The 17,265-nt window shown below is 37.1% G+C and overlaps 1 protein-coding gene across 1 annotated transcript in view; it reads left to right on the forward strand.

Annotated features, from left to right (window-relative positions):
- The window catches only part of HIBADH (3-hydroxyisobutyrate dehydrogenase), a 105,440-nt gene that overhangs the window by 10,855 nt on the left and 77,320 nt on the right, over positions 1–17,265 (forward strand). The window contains exons 3-4 of the mRNA XM_032643775.1: positions 10,240–10,349; positions 12,820–12,941. Coding sequence (XP_032499666.1) covers positions 10,240–10,349; positions 12,820–12,941 — 232 coding nt within the window. The remainder of the gene's footprint in view (positions 1–10,239; positions 10,350–12,819; positions 12,942–17,265) is intronic.

The following is a 17,265-nucleotide window of genomic DNA, read 5'->3' on the forward strand; positions in this document are numbered from 1 at the left end:
TGTGAGTATCATCTTGGAACTTTTCAGGGTAGGGTTGTGGCTGATTATGCCCTTATAGTCTCTGAATATTGACACTGTACCACCAGTGCAGCAGGTTTACTGATGACCTTAAGTAGCTTAGGGACTTAGACTTGTTGGAGAGGTTTGATCAGTTCTTTGTTCTGGGAAAGGTGGCTTTACCATCTTCAAGGATGGTAAGGAGTTCCAAGTTGATATTCAGTCTGGGATGGATTGTTTTTTTGAGGAGATGGATATTAATTTTTGGGATAACACATCTATTTGATGTTGGCACTTTACAGTGGTTTATATATTTATTTGTAAGAGTAAAAACGGTACTTGGTCTCTAAACAGAGGAAATATCTTCAATGAAATACAGAATTTAATCAAAGTAATAACAGCATATTCTTCTGGCATTTTGGAGAATAATGTTCCCGAAGTTTTCATGTGTGTGTGTGTTTATGAAAGATCACATGAATTTCTCTTCCTCTTTCTACCCCTTCTAGTAATACAGAGGTGGAAATTGAATGGAAACTGATTTACCCTGGACTGGCAAAGCAGAAGCTTAGGGCCTTTCAAATTGTGACCAATGCCATTACTCTTCCCTCTATTCCTGTAGCACTTAACAACTTGCCTATGGAGAACTGAAATGGACATCATACCTTTGTGAATCTCTTTTCTGCTGCTTGCCAGATTTCCGGAGCTTTCTGATGCTCTGCCTGAATTACTTCATATTCTGAAGTTATCCTTTTACCTCCATTCCCCAACAAAATTCTTATTTTTTTAGTGTTGCTTAGGTAGGTGTGAAGGAAGGCCACCTTAAGAATAAGACTTACACTTGAGTGAAGGAGACATTTACATTTTAAAAGAGAGAGAAAAGAAACTAATATTTAATGAGTACCTCCTACGTGTCAGGTCTTTTACTAAATATTTTGTACATATTATCTAATTTTATCTTTGTAACAGAAGTATTTTCAGGAAACTGATGCTTGGAGAAGTTAAATAACATCCCCAAGGTTGCACAGTGAGTGAATGGCAAGAGCCAGGATCTGAACAAAGGTCTGTCTTTGACTTTGGAGCTTTAGCTCTTTTAATTACATGATATGTAGTCACTAATTAATGAAATTTATGTATGAGACATTTTTAAGTGTATGTGTGGCATCTTCCTTGATGATTCTGAAATGTAGCTACCTGTTACCTATTTATAAACTAGTCTACTAGAAAATAAAGTGCCTAGATTTCTTTTGGATCAGTTAATGTCAGGCCAGTAATGATTATATACCACACCCTTGTTTAATATGTTGTTTTGCACCAATGAAATTTGTTGGAATTAAATAATAGTTATCTATTATGATGGATTGTATAGTGAGTGGGTATACAGTGGGTTGAATAGTGGCCCCCCAAAAGATGTCCTACAAAATTCTTAGAAGAAAACATAGGGGTAAATCTTCATGACCTTGAATTTGGCAAAGGATTCTTAAATATGACACCCAAGATCATGAGCAACAAAATTAAAAATAAAACTTCATCAAAATTGAAAACTTTCGTGCTCCAAAGAACACCAGCAAGAAAGTGAAAAGGTAACCCACAGAATGGGATAAAATATTTGCAAATCATATATCTGCTAAGGACTTGTATTTAGCATGTATAAAGAAGTCATTCAATTCAAACAGAAAGACAAGTGACTCAATTAAATGGACAAAGGATCTGAATAGACATTTCTCCAAAGAAGGTACAAATGACCAATAAACACATGAAAAGATGCCAATATCATTAGTCATCAGATAAATGCAATCAAAACCACAATGAGATTTCCACACCCACTGGGTTGGCTAGAATTACAAAGGCAGATAACAAGAAGTATGGAGAAATTGGACTATCACACACTGCTGATGAGATTGTAATTCTACTCCTAGGTATATATGAAAGAGAAATGAAAACACATACCCACACAGAAACTTGTATATAAATGGCAGCATTATTCATTATAGCCAAAAGATAGAAACAACCTAAATGTCCCATTAGTGGTAAGCAAAATGTGGTATATCTATACAATGATATATTATTCAGCCATAAAAAGGGGTGAAGCACTGACACATGAAAGTCCAGAACAGAGAAATCTGTAGAGACAGAAAGTAGATTAGTGGCTGTTTAGTGCTGGCTGGGAGAGGAGGGGAAAGAGGGAGGCAGGCATAGGGGAGAGATAGCTAATGGATATGGGATTTTTTTTCTTGAACTGATGAAAAGTTCTAAAATTGTGTTGGTTGCACATATCTGTGAATACACTAAAAACCATCAAATTATATACTTTAGGTGGGCAAGTTATATGTTATGTGAATTATATCTCAATAAAGTGATTTTTAAAAAGATAAATGTCCAAGTTCTAACCCCCAGTACTTGTGAAAGTGACCTTATTTGGAAACAGGGTCTTGGCAGATGTAATTAGGTTTAAGATCTTGAGATGAGGTCATCCTGGATTTCGGGTGGGCCCTAAAGGCAATGATGAGTGTCCTTACAGAGAGCCACAAGGGGAAGGCCGTGGGAAGTCGTAGGCAGTCTTCAGAGTTATACTGTGGCAAGCCAAGGAACACCAGGGGCAGCCAGAAGCTAGTAGAGGCAAAGGAGGATCTTCCTTTGGAGGCAGCGTGGTGCTGCCTACACCTTGTTTTCATACTTGTGGCCTCCAGAGCTGTGAGAATACATTTCTGTGTTTTAAGCCACCATGCTTGGGGTAACATTGTGGCTGCCACTGGAAACCAGTACAGCTAGAATCTACAAAATGGGTTTAGAACCTGCCCTTTCCACTTAGTATCTGCAATCTCAGGCAAGTTATTTAGTGTCTCTGTATCTGTTTCCTCATGTGTGAAATAATAAGGATAATAATAATAAGCTTTCTCAGGGAGTTGTTACGAGGATTAAATGAATTCATATATGTAAAGAGCTTAAAATCGTGTTTGGCACAGTAAGGAGTGTGTGTGTTAGCTCTAAGTAAGTTCTCATAAGTCTTGGTTTCACCTCTGCTCTACAGAGCTGTTATTCCTTTTCTAATGCTTTCTATTCACATGACAATGTCAAAGTCTCTCACTTCTTTGTGAAGAAAAGTTACTTTTTATTGCTTTGATCACTATGGGTTAAGGCTGCCTTAGAATCTCTTAGCAAAACGGGATAGGACGTTCATTAATTTACTAATTTGATTGATGTTTCTTGAGTACTTTCTATGTGCTGGGTACTGGGAACATAGCCCAGAACAAAACAGTTACAGTCTTTGCCTTTGGGAACCAACAGGAGGTGTTAGATTATCAAATCACACAAATGTGTGATTCCAAATTGTGATGTGGAAAGAAGAGTCTCCTCAGATTTCAGTAAAATCTGCATTACGTTGGCTGAGGGGGCAGTCAGGGACGTTCTCTGAAGACTAGACAATTTAGGTAGATAGCACAAGAATAAGGATTTATCCAGGCGAAGAATGGGGACAAAGGAGCAATTTTCTTTAAAAGTGGAAGCCTGTCTCTCCAGGTTTCTAGAGATTTCTACTTTAGGTCGACCGATACAGGTTGAGTACCTCCCATGTGTCTAGCAGTCCACCTAGTGCTGTGGAGAATAAAACAGGTTGAGTTGGATGTGGCAATGTATTAGGTGTGTCTCAGGTGGCAAGACAAAATAATTTATTAAATTTGTATCTTGACAGTAATAAAGTGCTGAAGCAGGTTTTGAGGGGAAAAATAATAAGTAACTCTTAAGAGTCGTTTCATTTCTGATAGAGAGCTACATAAATATCGTGCTTAATCTTCACTCACCTACAGAATTGCTGTAGCCTGAAATGAAAGTCATGGAGACGAGATCTCTTGGATTCCCGGATAGAAATCAGAGGGTTCTAGGACCCAGACTCAGTTATTGGATTTTCCTTCTTTTCTTCTTCCTTGAGATACATAAGTGGGTGTGGGGAAGGAAGGAGGATGGGTTCTGGGTGGCTGCCCGTCCCAGATTAGTGAAGCGTGAGACTCTCTTAGCTTCTGCCCACAGCTCCCAGCCCTGCCCCGCTCCCAGCACACAGTGGGAAAGTTGCGTGGGCGGTTCACACTGGGGCGGCAAAGCCTGGAAGGCAGAACCCTCTTTTCCCACGTCCCATCTCCCTCACCGCTCTGCTTCCTCTCAGAGTCTTGACTCTAAGAGGTCCTCTGAGTATTGATTACAACAGCAGTGGAGGGCAGGAGAACGTGAAATTGAGATAAATGACAGGAGAAGGGTAAAGGGTAAAAAAGCTTTGGGCCTGAGGGGAAATATTCTGTCATAATAAAATGAAAGCATTTGTTGATAAATGATTTTTATGCCAGCAGCTTAAAAACCGTTTTGGTCATTTGAGCAAGTGTAATTTCCTAAGACCCCTACTTTAAAAGGTAATGTTAATTTGGATGTGTGACTTCTGATGTGTTAAAATGTCAGTAGTACTAATTCATAGCTATATTTAGTTTTAAAATGTTTGACAAAGGAAAAAGTGAGTTTCGTTTTACTACTAAAAGATAAAGAGAAGACTTGGGATGAAATGGAAAAATATAGGTGAAAACTTTGAAACTTCTTGCCATTGTGCACAATAGTGCGGTGAATGGATTAAGAGTTCAAAAATTCAGAGTATATTTGAGTTGACTCTTACATTTTAAGGACAGGTGTCCCTTCCTTTCCCTGATGTTACTATCTCAAGTGAAGTCGATGAAATGGCAGCCAAAGAAAACAGAATTTTTTTCCCTCAAAGTCTGCAGAAAGCATGGCTAGTTGATTTCAAATGTCAACTGTGTTTTCAGTGGGAAATTTGCAGGGAGAGAAAGTACCAAACTAGGCATATCTGGATCAAAAAGCAATCAACTAGTTCTAAAGATCTTTGGACATCTCCTTGAAGAAGTGTTTTTTTGTTTTTTTAAAAGCAAAAACTGGGGATTTATTGTTTCATGTAACTGAAGAGTTGGGGAGTGGCCTGAACCCAGGCACAGCCGAATTTTGGGCACAGATGTAATTAGATCCGTTTCTGTCTGCTTCTTGGCTCTGCTTTCCACGGGCCGGCTCCTCCCTCCCCTCAAGGTGCAAGGTCCACCTGCAGTTCCAGGTGAAGTGCTTTAGGGTGTTACTACCCTGGAGGTTTTCCTTCCAGCTGTACCTAGTAGTAAAAAATACTACGTGGGTTACGAAGGAAATAAAAACTTGGACATGTTAAAATGCTTCACGTGCCTGACTGTATTTAATGAACTTATTTATACCTTTACATGTTAACCAATTCTATTAGGGCATTTATAATTGGTTTAATATGTTACTTGTGGTCACTCCCATAAAAAATTTACGGTTTCCTCTCTCCGTATCCCTTTATTATATCTTTATTTCTGTTGGAAACTCGGGTTTAACATACAATGCATCATTTCAACTTCTAGCATCTATTCTAAGAATGTAACCCATGATAATTATCAGGACTTTGGGTATTAGAAATCATGCATCAATAAATTGTGAATGTAGTGGTTTAAACGCATAAACCCAGGAGGAACCTGGCTGCCTGATCTCAGCTCTATCATGTGCTGGCCGTGTGACTTTTAGACAGATTATTTAACTTCTTTCTACTTAAATTTTTTCATCTTATAAAATGGCAGTAGTAATAATACCTTCCTCTTAGCCCTACAGAACCTGGCACGTAGAAAGTGCTGTTACTACTACCACTACTGTTACTACTGTTACGGTTGTTGCTTTAGTATCTATACCATATTTCTCCCAAATCTTCATTCCCCAACACCGCACATATAAATGCACCACTGTGTTGGCTGAGTCACTGAGTCCAGAGTTGTTTGGAATAGAATTGTAGACATATATTTATTTATTTATTTATTTATTTATTTTTGCGGTACGCGGGCTTCTCACTGTTGTGGCCTCTCCCGTCGCGGAGCACAGGCTCCAGACGCGCAGGCTCAGCGGCCATGGCTCACGGGCCCAGCCGCTCCGCGGCATATGGGATCCTCCCAGACCGGGGCACAAACCCGTGTCCCCTGCATCGGCAGGCGGACTCTCAACCACTGTGCCACCAGGGAAGCCCTAGACATATTTTTAAATGAAAGAATGATGATAAAAATTAAAACCAAATTAGGAGATAAAGTGATTTGAGTGCATCCCTGCTTAAGAACATATTCTGCAGAGTTCCTTGTGTCCTCCTTTTATTTTACAGAAGATACCAATTTCTCTTTTTAAGCGGTAGCATCCAGGGCATGTGACTTGTGCTTCGTTTTCATTTTCATTGTCTGGGAATTTCCTTGGAGATGCCTCTGATTGGTGCCAAAAGTCTTGGGACTTATGCACCATTTCTGTGTGAGTTTTCTGGTTGAACTAGGCTTAATTGGATTCTCTTGTTTTCTCTCTAAAACCTTGGGAACCATCTTGTTCCTGGGTTATAAGGCTGAACATGTTTGGTTAAGTAATTCTACTGAGATCTAATCTGGCATCCACTCAGGTTTTGTTAGATGAGAACTTTAAAAGTCTCTTGCTCAGTGGGCTTCATCATTGTTGACCACATGTTTCAAGATGTAGGCAAAAACCGTTTCGGTCAGTTTTTTAAGGGTAGTGCAATCTTTTTTTTTTTTTGCGGTACGCGGGCCTCTCACTGTTGTGGCCTCTCCCGTTGCGGAGCACAGGCTCCGGACGCGCAGGCTCAGCGGCCATGGCTCACGGGCCCAGCCGCTCTGCGGCATGTGGGATTTTCCCAGACTGGAGCGTGAACCTGTGTCCCCTGCATCGGCAGGTGCACTCTCAACCACTGCGCCACCAGGGAAGCCCAAGGGTAGTGCAATTTTGAAGCAACAGTATGCTTTTCTACTTGGAAAGATTAAAATACACTGAGTGGCAAGTTTAACCAAGGTCATGTTCGTCTTATTTCTTTGCAAGTTTCTCTTACCCATTTGGTTTATGTGGAAGCAATGCTGAGCTTCACTTATGTGACTGTTTTGTCTAGCAGAGACAGCGAGATTTTTCTCTTTATGTAAAACAACTAGGTTAACTGTTGTCTCCTTCCATTGGATATGTAAAAAGGAGGTGCAGTTACTTCAGATTGCTCTGGGCCCTGATGCCCCCATCATTCCTCCTGCCACCCACCCAGCAAAGCAGATTTTGTCTTTAATCTGTCCAGTTGTCTAATCTTTATATTGTACACCTGCCATTGGTGCTTACTAGCATACAGATGAATCTAGTTGCAGAAATTCTTAATGACTGTAGATATTGTGAAGGGAACCAATCTCCTGTAATCAAAATTAAAATAATGGAAAAGTAGGGTCACCTTAATTCACAATGGTGTAAGAATGAGGCAGTTGGAATTGTCAAGAGATTTTTCTGGCATGGCCATGGCAATCAGAGCAGAGCCATGTTCCAGGGTCAGCCAGGTCAGTGACCGTCCACACATGTGGAGGTGTAGAAGAGTCCTGCTAATGCTTTACATTTGTACTGAGTCATTGCAGATGCTTCCCTATACCATCAGCCCTTTTTCACAGAGTCTGTGCCTTCCTAGAATTTAAGGTTACTAAATGTGAAAAATTCCCTTGGTTAAGTTTCCTTTCTGCTTTGGAGATAGAAACGCTTGAAGATAATCCAAATCACTATTCTTATTTTGTAGATTCGTAAACTGAAGCCAGAGAGGTTAAGTGATTTGCACAAAAGCACAGATGATTTAGTGGCTGAGCTATAACTAAACCCAGTCTCTGGCTTCCCAAATTAGTGTTCCTTTCCCTGATCCATGCTGTCTTTGCTTATCCATTCAATTAGCAAATGTAACTGAAGGGACTCTAATTAGGTTGGCTCCTAAAGGCTTTTGTGGTGAGTGTCAGACTGGCAATAAGGTTTGTTTTTTTCCTGCCAGCTTTTGAGTCATGGCCAAATTTTGTTAGTCAGTTATTTCAGAGTCTTGAAGTCATCACATGGAAGGCAAGATGATTTGAATAACTGGACACACTTGTCTGTCTAATAAACATGCCTTCTGTAGTGCAAATTAGAGACTGTTATTATAATGTACCAAATGTATATAGTTGTCACATGTGGAGCAGTTGTGGCCAGTACAGTGGTGACATTCCAGCTATCACTATCATTGTGTGTTTTTTTCCGGACCTGTGAGCTTTGACACTACTTTCCTATATATTTGAGGGGTTAGCATACTCTGGCAACCCAGGCATCCCAAGAAGCAGATGCTAGGGATGCAGGGGGCTGATTGGCCACCCCGTGCACTTGGCAGTTGCATGAATTGGCACAAGAAGCTTGGAGGTGTGAAGTATTCCTAGATCTGTGAGCTAATTGTTGGTGCCCCTGAGGGCATGTCTCAAGGAGTTATCTAGATGGAATTGAATTTCCTTCAGTGGAAGAGACTCTGAATTCCTAAGAGAAAGTCTGAAGTTGACTCTTAGACCTCAGGGCTGGCTTACTACAGTCCCTGAAAGATCAAGAGAGTTGGAGCTGAGATAGAAGGAAAGGCAACTGAAAAGTATGCCACCATTTTGCATGCCTTTATTACTTCATTTAAATAGGATGAACAGATGGGGCTCTCTATGTAACCCATATTCTTGACACAGTCCAAGAGTAGAGAATTATGACTCCTATAGCTTTTCCTTTTCTTCTCATCTTACTGAGCTGTTTTTTTTTCTTAAGGAAACTTGAATTGTTTGCCAGGAAATAGTTGCCTCTTTTCAAATCTCAGTATTTGTTTGAGTGTAAGAAAGGTTTTCACCTAACTTAAGTATTACTTTGTAATTTGATGGAAAAAAAATTTTTTCCAGAATTATTTGTGGCCGATCCCCACTATATATCAAAATATACATATTGTTGAATGTGCCACTTTGTAGACTCTAAAATGCTGTATTGCCTTTAGATGAGAGACTGTCTTTTTTTTTGTTTGTTTTTGGCTTTAGAGTCTGAGGTGTTTAATATTATCACTTAGTACACAAAGTGCCAGGATACTTGATTATCTGAAATTTTAGAATACAACTTATGAAATTATGTTAAAACTGCCTTTATGTAGAATTTGATTTAGAAGCTGATAGTCTCTTACGGAAGAATGAAATGTAATTGCTTCTAGCTCATAATATCTAGATTGCACATTGTGTTCGGTTTCTCATTCTTTCATCAGCTGTACATCAAGGACAGAAAGAAAGTGTTTCGTTTACTTCCACCATTTGAAAAGCAGAGGCATTCCCATTCCTAAGATGCTTATGTGCCAGTTCTCCTATGGAGAAAGTTTTGATTATCCTCCTGATAGTTCCTTGTCTTTTCTTTAAAGAGAGAAAAGGCTTTGGAAAGGAGCTTTCGTGATAATTGGGGCGATAGATTCTTTCTGTTAAAGGAGAGTTTCAGTCAAGAAGTGATCTCCTGGTCTCTTCTGGCCTCTTTGGTTGCTGACCTGCTGGCCAGGTGTATCATGTTGTATATATTCGAGAGAGCAGGGGGTGGGGGAAATGTGAGTGAGGGTATGTACACCCATACGTGTAAACATATGTACAGAGGATGGGCAGAGCAGCTTTCTTGTACAGTATGTTCATGGTCATCATTAAAGCGGAAGTCAGGGTTCTGACTTCTGACAGAGAGAGCGTACCTTGATGCCTGTTCGTATGTCGTTGTTGTGTATATGGTTTCCACAGGAGACCTGACAGCTCATGCTCTCAGACTTCATGGTGGTACTCACATTCAGTGCAGTACATGCTTATGTCCTTGTCTTGACTTTTTATAAAACAGGCTTAATTTTTTTTTTTTCTTGAAAATAGAGGCTGGAAGATAGTGGTAATGGGGGCTTGAGCATTTACTTGTGGATTTTGCTGCCCATGAAATAATTGGTGTATCCTGTAGTTCAGCTACCAAGTCTGATATACGAGAATGTTTTTCTTAGAGCATCTACCAAAAAGTATGCTGTTTAAGAATCCAACTTAGAGGAATCCATGAGAAGTGTGTCCGTTCCCAGGACTGTTGGGTTTTGCCCTTTTCCCCCTCAACTCACTTCACACTTTTTAAAGTAAACAGTGGATGTGATTCCATAGAAATTGCATCTGTATGTGTGAAGGAATGGACTCTATTTTAGGCAGTAACGGGTTTTTTTGCTCGTTTTTTGTTTTTGTCATTTGAAAACAAGGATTAGTTTTTATTCACTGTCACTATTATGGGCATGCATAAAAAGTGGATCCTACTTGTACTGTAGGAGCTGCTTGCATTTAATTTAAATAATGTGCCGTTGCAATTTTTTTTTTAAAGGTAGTGTCTTCCCCAGCAGATGTAGCTGAAAAAGCTGACAGAATTATTACAATGTTGCCCACCAGCATCAATGCAATAGAAGCTTATTCTGGAGCAAATGGAATTCTAAAGTATGTATTTCTCAACTGTAGATATGTTCTTGTTATGGTAGTTTATGAATTTCACATTTGTTAGAACTATTGTGAAATTACAATTATGTTTGTTAAACCTTCTTGTACTGTATTTTTATGTCTTAAAAGTGAATGGTGTGGTTTCTCTCATTGTAAAGGGTTTATTTTTTCACTGAAGTCAAGTATGTGACTTTTGGGAATACATTGTTTTTGCTTTCTGTTCCTTCCCTTTAATCTAACGTTAAACATACATTGGTAACCTGTTTAAGAGATTTTTAAAGCTTGCATTTTAAACTGTACAAATGTTACAAGCATAATTTTCTAACGGTTTATAGAAATTCAGGAAGAGATTTCTATGAAAAATAAAACGAAGCATTGGAAAGAACACCATTATTTAAAATTTATTATAAAATAAAAAGTTATTGTATGTCCTTTGGGTTAGTACGTCTGTAGTAAGAACTTTGAGAGGGTGGAATTAAAGATTAGCAGTAGCTCTTTAAATAATATATAATTTAGGTCAGGGTTTCCTACCCAGTAACTAGCTTCCCTGGCTTTGAGAACCTTTTGGTTACTTGCTACCTATTGCCAAACCCTTGTGGTTATATTAGGATGACAGCGGTTGAATTTAGTTTTCTGGTCTTACTGATTCCTGTTCCTAACTTGTTTTGTTGTTGAAGTTCAGCAGAGAGCTAGAGCAAACTGGTAGGCTTTGTAGACACATGAAGGGCTAAAAGAAAGGGTTTAATTTCTTGAAGCTGTAATACATGAAATTTGAGGTTTTGGGAAATTGAATTGCTTTGGAAAACTAGCAAACTTAGAAGCAACAGACACTTGAATATTAGGCAGAAAACTGATAAGATAAATGTTTAGATTTCAGGGAAAGTTGAAAGATTCTCATTTTGGATGGAGCCCTCAGACCCACAGTGTGTATGTGGTCCTGAGGTGACCTAGCTGTCTCATTACCTAGTCTGTTCCAATTATGGCCCTGTTTTACCTCTGAAGAAAAAGTTACTAAAAGCTTTGTGGAGACAAAATTCTACGTTTATTAATATCCTTTACTCGGAATATGGTGGCCAACAACCAGGGCAATTTTGTCTAGGGAGTGCTTTGAAAGGTTTTGGCTTTACATTGAAGTGTAATTTGCTTCTTATGGGTAGTTCTTTATTTTCTTTTGGGTCAGTATCATTTCCCCACACCCTGTGCGTGTATAATTTTTGAGACCATTTCCCATTTGCTTAAAGCTTTAAGATCTTAAAAATATTAATATCACAGAAGACTGGTAAACTTAATTCTTATATTTTAGGGTATGTAAAGTGGAATTCCACATACTGAGGTGATCTATATAACAGAGTGTGCTATTTCTTTTCTATGGAACATACCCAGCCGTTGCATTTGGACCAGATCAATTCATATGTCTAAAATTGTTGTTTAAAGCATTTTGCGTGCTATTTTTTTCTGTAGAAAAAAATTTCTTTTTTATAGTTTTTAGCAATGATTTTCTATTTCCCCTTCAATATTTTTATTTATTCAGTTCTAACTTTCCAATCATGGTTATGATTAAATGTCCTCTGGGTTAGTTTATCTAGTAAGAATTTTGGGACGTTTGAATTCGAGGTTAGCCATAGCCCTTTAAATAAATTGTAATTTAGGTCGGTTTCCAAGCCAGTGAAGATAGGCATAGATTATAGACTGTAAGGTATATAAACAGTTCTGTTTGCACTTATAGTGCAAACAGAACTGTTTTACTTTAAGAATGCCATTTAAATATTGATGTAAAATATGATATATGAAAAGACTGCTTCCCCCTTTTACCAATGTTTGTATATAAATTTACTGTAAAGAACACAAAGTCTCTGTGAGATTTATAGGTCCGTTCCTGTGTTTTCCTTTCTGCCTGTTTGATGTCTTATTTTGTCTTTCCAAAGTGGCAGTTATTAAAGAATATGCCATCCTAAAGCAAATGGCTAAATTTTAACTGCTTGTGTTTATTCTACCTAGTGGAAATGAAAATGGATATGTGAAATTTGCAATATGGCTTGTTAAAGACAAATAAATTACTTTTTAAAGAGACCCAGCTACTTTACAAACAAAAATTTAAATCCTACTAAATAGCCCTTTTAAAGTTAATAGGTGTTTTAAATTGCTTACATCTTAGCTTACCTATATTATTATGGTTAGTATTTCACCTGAAACCAGAATTTATACCATATAGATTATTAGATTATTTTGGTTTCTTTGAAATAGTTCGAGTTTACTTTGAACTATAATTGATCTGAAAATGAATTTGAGATTTTGAACCAGTTCTAATAATGTTTTTAATATTAAACCAAAGACCTCCTTGATATCTGGTGAATTTTAGCAGATTCTGATATAGGTAGTTGCATGAAATGCTTATTCAGAGTTGTAAACTATATTTTTTAAATTATAAAACTATAGTTTTTAAAAACTATATTTCTGTTCATTTACTTAGAAAAGTGAAGAAAGGCTCACTATTAATAGATTCCAGTACTATTGATCCTATGGTTTCAAAAGAATTGGCCAAAGAAGTTGAGAAAATGGGAGCAGTTTTCATGGATGCCCCTGTTTCTGGTGGTAAGTGGTAGCTAAAATATATGCACATCTATTCTGTTTGTCATAAGTAACAGTTATGAGTTTGTGCTACCCAAGATATATCCAGTTATTTTTAGAGCTATTGCAGATTCTCAATTTCCTCATTAAAAATAAAAACAAAGCAAAACTGACTTATGTTATTTAATACTCTTAAAATACAGTGCTTTTTCTAAATTCAGATAATAGGATATTACAGCTTTGAAGAGCTATGAATTTTTGGTCCAAATTACTGTGGGCAGGGATAGATCGATTCCTAGAAAATTTTAACTTTTCAGAACAGATTCAAGAAATAATTAGCCTGAATAATCTTGTAACTATTAAAGAAACTGAAGAAGTGGCAAAAAAGAAAAAATAATTTCATAAGGGAAACATTAGGCCCAGGTGATTTTACAGGTGAGTGTTACCAGACTTTCAAGGAGCAGATTGTCTCAATTTTTAAAAAAAATTTATTTATTTAATTTATTTATTTTTGGCTGCGTGGGGTCTTCGTTGCTGCGTGCGGGCTTTCTCTAGTTGTGGCAAGCGGGGGCTACTCTTTGTTGCAGTGCGTGGGCTTCTCATTGCAGTGGCTTTTCTTGTTGCGGAGCACTGGCTCTAGGCACGCGGGCTTCAGTAGTTGTAGCATGCAGGGTCAGTAGTTGTGGCTCACGGGCTCTAGAGCACAGGCTCAGTAGATGTGGCGCATGGACTTAGTTGCTCCGTGGCATGTGGGATCTCCCCGGACCAGGGCTCGAACCCCATCTCAATTTTATACAAACTTTTCCAGACAATACAAAAAGAGGAAATGCTTCCCCAACTCATTCTGTAAGATGTGTATAACTCTGATAATTAAACCAGACGGAAACATTATGAGAGAGAAAAACTGTAGGTCTACATCAGTCATGAATACAGAAGTAAAAACTTTATAAAGTATATTAGCAAACTAAATCCAACCGCATATGAAAGAGATCAAACACTACCACCTAGTTTGGTTTATCTCATGTATGTACAGATGGCTTAATATTAGAAGGTCTATAAATAAATAAATTTCACAACATCGACATACTTAGAAATCATCATCATCTCAATCAGAGGACAAGGAGACCCACTAATAAAATTCTAAAAGCTTAATAGTATATAAAATACTAATAGCAGGATCGAATATAATATATATACACATACACGCATATGTATTTGCATACATATACACATACATACATATGTAATTATAGCAGTAGACAATGGAGTAGCAATTTTACTCCTATTATATTAAACTCGATTGTTGGCTTTGGGATTAAAAAATAATAAAATAGGGCTTCCCTGGTGGCTCAGTGGTTGAGAGTCCGCCTGCCGATGCAGGGGACATGGGTTCGTGCCCTGGTCCGGGAGGATCCCACATGCCGTGGAGCAGCTGGGCCCATGAGCCATGACCGCTGAGCCTGCGCGTCCGGAGCCTGTGCTCCACAATGGGAGAGGCCACAGCAGTGAGAGGCCCGTGTAACCGCAAGAAAAAAAAAAAAAAAAAAATATATATATATAATGATTTAAATCAGTTTATTTTTTTCATAAAGAACCTAATTGTCTTGTAAAGGTATCTTATATCCCAAACCACTTTTGAGTATAGGTGGAGGTATAAATAATTTTTAGCCCCTATAATTGTTATATTGACTTGGTTAAGTAGGATTTGGGGTGTAAAGATTTATAATGTGGTATGGATCTTTGATCATAAAATACTAATAAGCAGTTTTAAGCTTGGTGTTGGTATTTTTTTTTTGTAGAATGGATTTAATAAAGTGAACAATTCTTCTTTGAGTGGTTCTGTGATTTAATTAAAAAATTGATACATGGTACATATGATCTTGCTGTTGGTTGATCTTTTGCTTCAAGAGTATAGCCTGAAATTATCATTTGATAATGAAGAATACCAACTTGATTTTTTAAGTGTTATTTTAAGTTTTAAAAATAATATAGTCTTCCTTGGGGTAAAACTTTGAAATTACTCCTTGTTCTTATCAAGCTGTTTTTAAACCCACTTTTGTAGTTTAAGAATGCAAAAATGTTAATTTGTAATAGTGAATACTTGAATCTGTGCTGTATTATAGACTGGAAGCTTTGTGTAGAGGTGGTTTGTGATAATTTATCAGTTGACACGATCATTATGAGATTAGCCAGTATATAATAGAAGCTTATGTTTGTCTTCTCATAGTTATTATCTTTATATTTTTAATATGATGGATTAAAAATGTCTCTACTTTCTCAGTTAAAATAGGGGAAACTTTCTGTAAGTTAGAGTTGACTGGTTTAAAAATCATTATATTTTAACTAAATAAAATTAAGGAAAAGGGACCTGGAAAAAGCATAGATACCCAAGATGGGACCACAATTTTATAGAGGTTCTATATTTGTCAGTCTTAAACATGGATTATTTGAGGTAATTTGAATAAAACCTTAAAAAATTTCCCCCACGTTTGTCCATTTTCCCTCACCCCTCGTTTGTTCCTTATCTTAAATTTTAAAGAAATGCATTTTTGTGTATTTATATAGAGCTATTACCTACAAATACAGTAGTATTCTAAAAATTAAAATAGGAACATATTATACTCCTTATTCTGTGGTTAGCATTTTAAGGAGAAGCTTTTTTTTAACCTAGATGAATTTGAAGTTGTATAGATTTTTGAGATAGTGATTCATTTCTTTAGTCCAGCCCCTTCCTCTGCTTTCTACTAACTTTTATTCTGGGGAATGCAATGAAAAGAATCTTTACTGTATCATTTTACTAGCCCATGGAGTAATATATTGAAGGTTTTCCTCAGGTTTCATTATTGCAGCTTTTTATACATCATCCTTATTACAAATAATGTAATTTTTTTTAAATTCCATGTGACTTTTTAAAAAAATCAAAAGCAAGTGATGCTTAAACTGCTATAATTATCATCCTGAAACCAATGTGAGTAACTTTTATACTTGTACAGTTAACACTTTGTAGCATAGATATTACTTTATAAAGTACTTTGGCATGCCTCAGCCGGTTTGGTGCTTTCTTTTGAAGCTGTCAAACTGTACATGCTTTTATCAAAGCCCACATTACATTATATTTATAGGCATTGATTCACTTCCTCCTGTAGAATTTAAGCTTTTTGAGTGCAGGGAGTTAACACTTTTTTTTTTCAATTTTTGTTAAATATTGAATTTATATACAAAATATTTATAAAATTATAAAGGTACCAAGTATAAGTATACATCAGGCCCATGTGTACTCTCCTCCCAGTTTAAGAAATAGAGCCTTACTGTTAACCTTGTGTGTTTCTTCTACTCTATTAATACTTAATTTGACTTTTATCTTATATTCACCTCTATGGATATTTAAAGAGAGAGAGTAACACCAGATCTGATTTATACAGCTGATTCTAGGGCTAGAGAAGGATTTTTAGTTCTAGAAATGGAAAATTTATGTTGAAGATCAACTAGAAATCTTACAGATGATTCCTGATTATATCCGAGGGGGAACCAGTGGAATTTGGAATTAGATTTGATGGTTCTTTAGTAAATATTCTTTAAGCAAGGAAGAAAGGAAATTGGTTAGTTCCTATAATTCTCCTACCACCTTTAGTTTCATTTTCAGCTGTACTTCTGTGAATAAGTTAAAAGAAGTTTACTTGGATATTAGGGAGAGCCTGGAACTTTAAAAGTAACTCTAAAAATGAAGGTCTTCATTTTTTCTTTAATGAAATGTCTTATACTTAAATTATTGTATTTATATAATTCTTACAAAATTATATACTGTTTTCTGATTATACATTCTAATCCTATTATGCTGAGAGCATAATTGCTCTTGATTGCTGATTTCATATAATAAACATTTATTGAGTACTTATATACTAGGTATGTTCTAGGTACTAGAGTTAGAGCTTTAAAGATAGTGAACATCTTTTGCCTCATGGAGCTTATGATTTGGTAGGAATAGAGAGAATAAACAAGTAAACAAGAATAATTTCAATGATAAGTACTATGAAGGAAAAAAACAGAGTAAACAGTTAAGGAGACAGAGACTATGGGAAGGGCTCTTTTACATAGAGTGGACAGGATGCCTTCTCTGGGGAAGTGACATTTAAGCAGAGATCTGAATGTGCAGGTCAAGGGAAAGAGTGTTCTCAGTAGATGGAGGTGCTCTGTGAGGGCTCTGAGGCATGAACAAGCTTGGTATGTTTGTGGAACATTTATCTTTGTATCCCTAGGATTTAGCAGGTAGTTTCACTCAGAGTTAGTTAAACTGAATGATCTTTACACTGACTCCCCATATGTCTAATACCGTGCCTTTGTTTAACCG

Source organism: Phocoena sinus, chromosome 9, assembly GCF_008692025.1.
Source record: "Phocoena sinus isolate mPhoSin1 chromosome 9, mPhoSin1.pri, whole genome shotgun sequence".
NCBI classification, from domain to species: Eukaryota; Metazoa; Chordata; class Mammalia; order Artiodactyla; family Phocoenidae; genus Phocoena; species Phocoena sinus.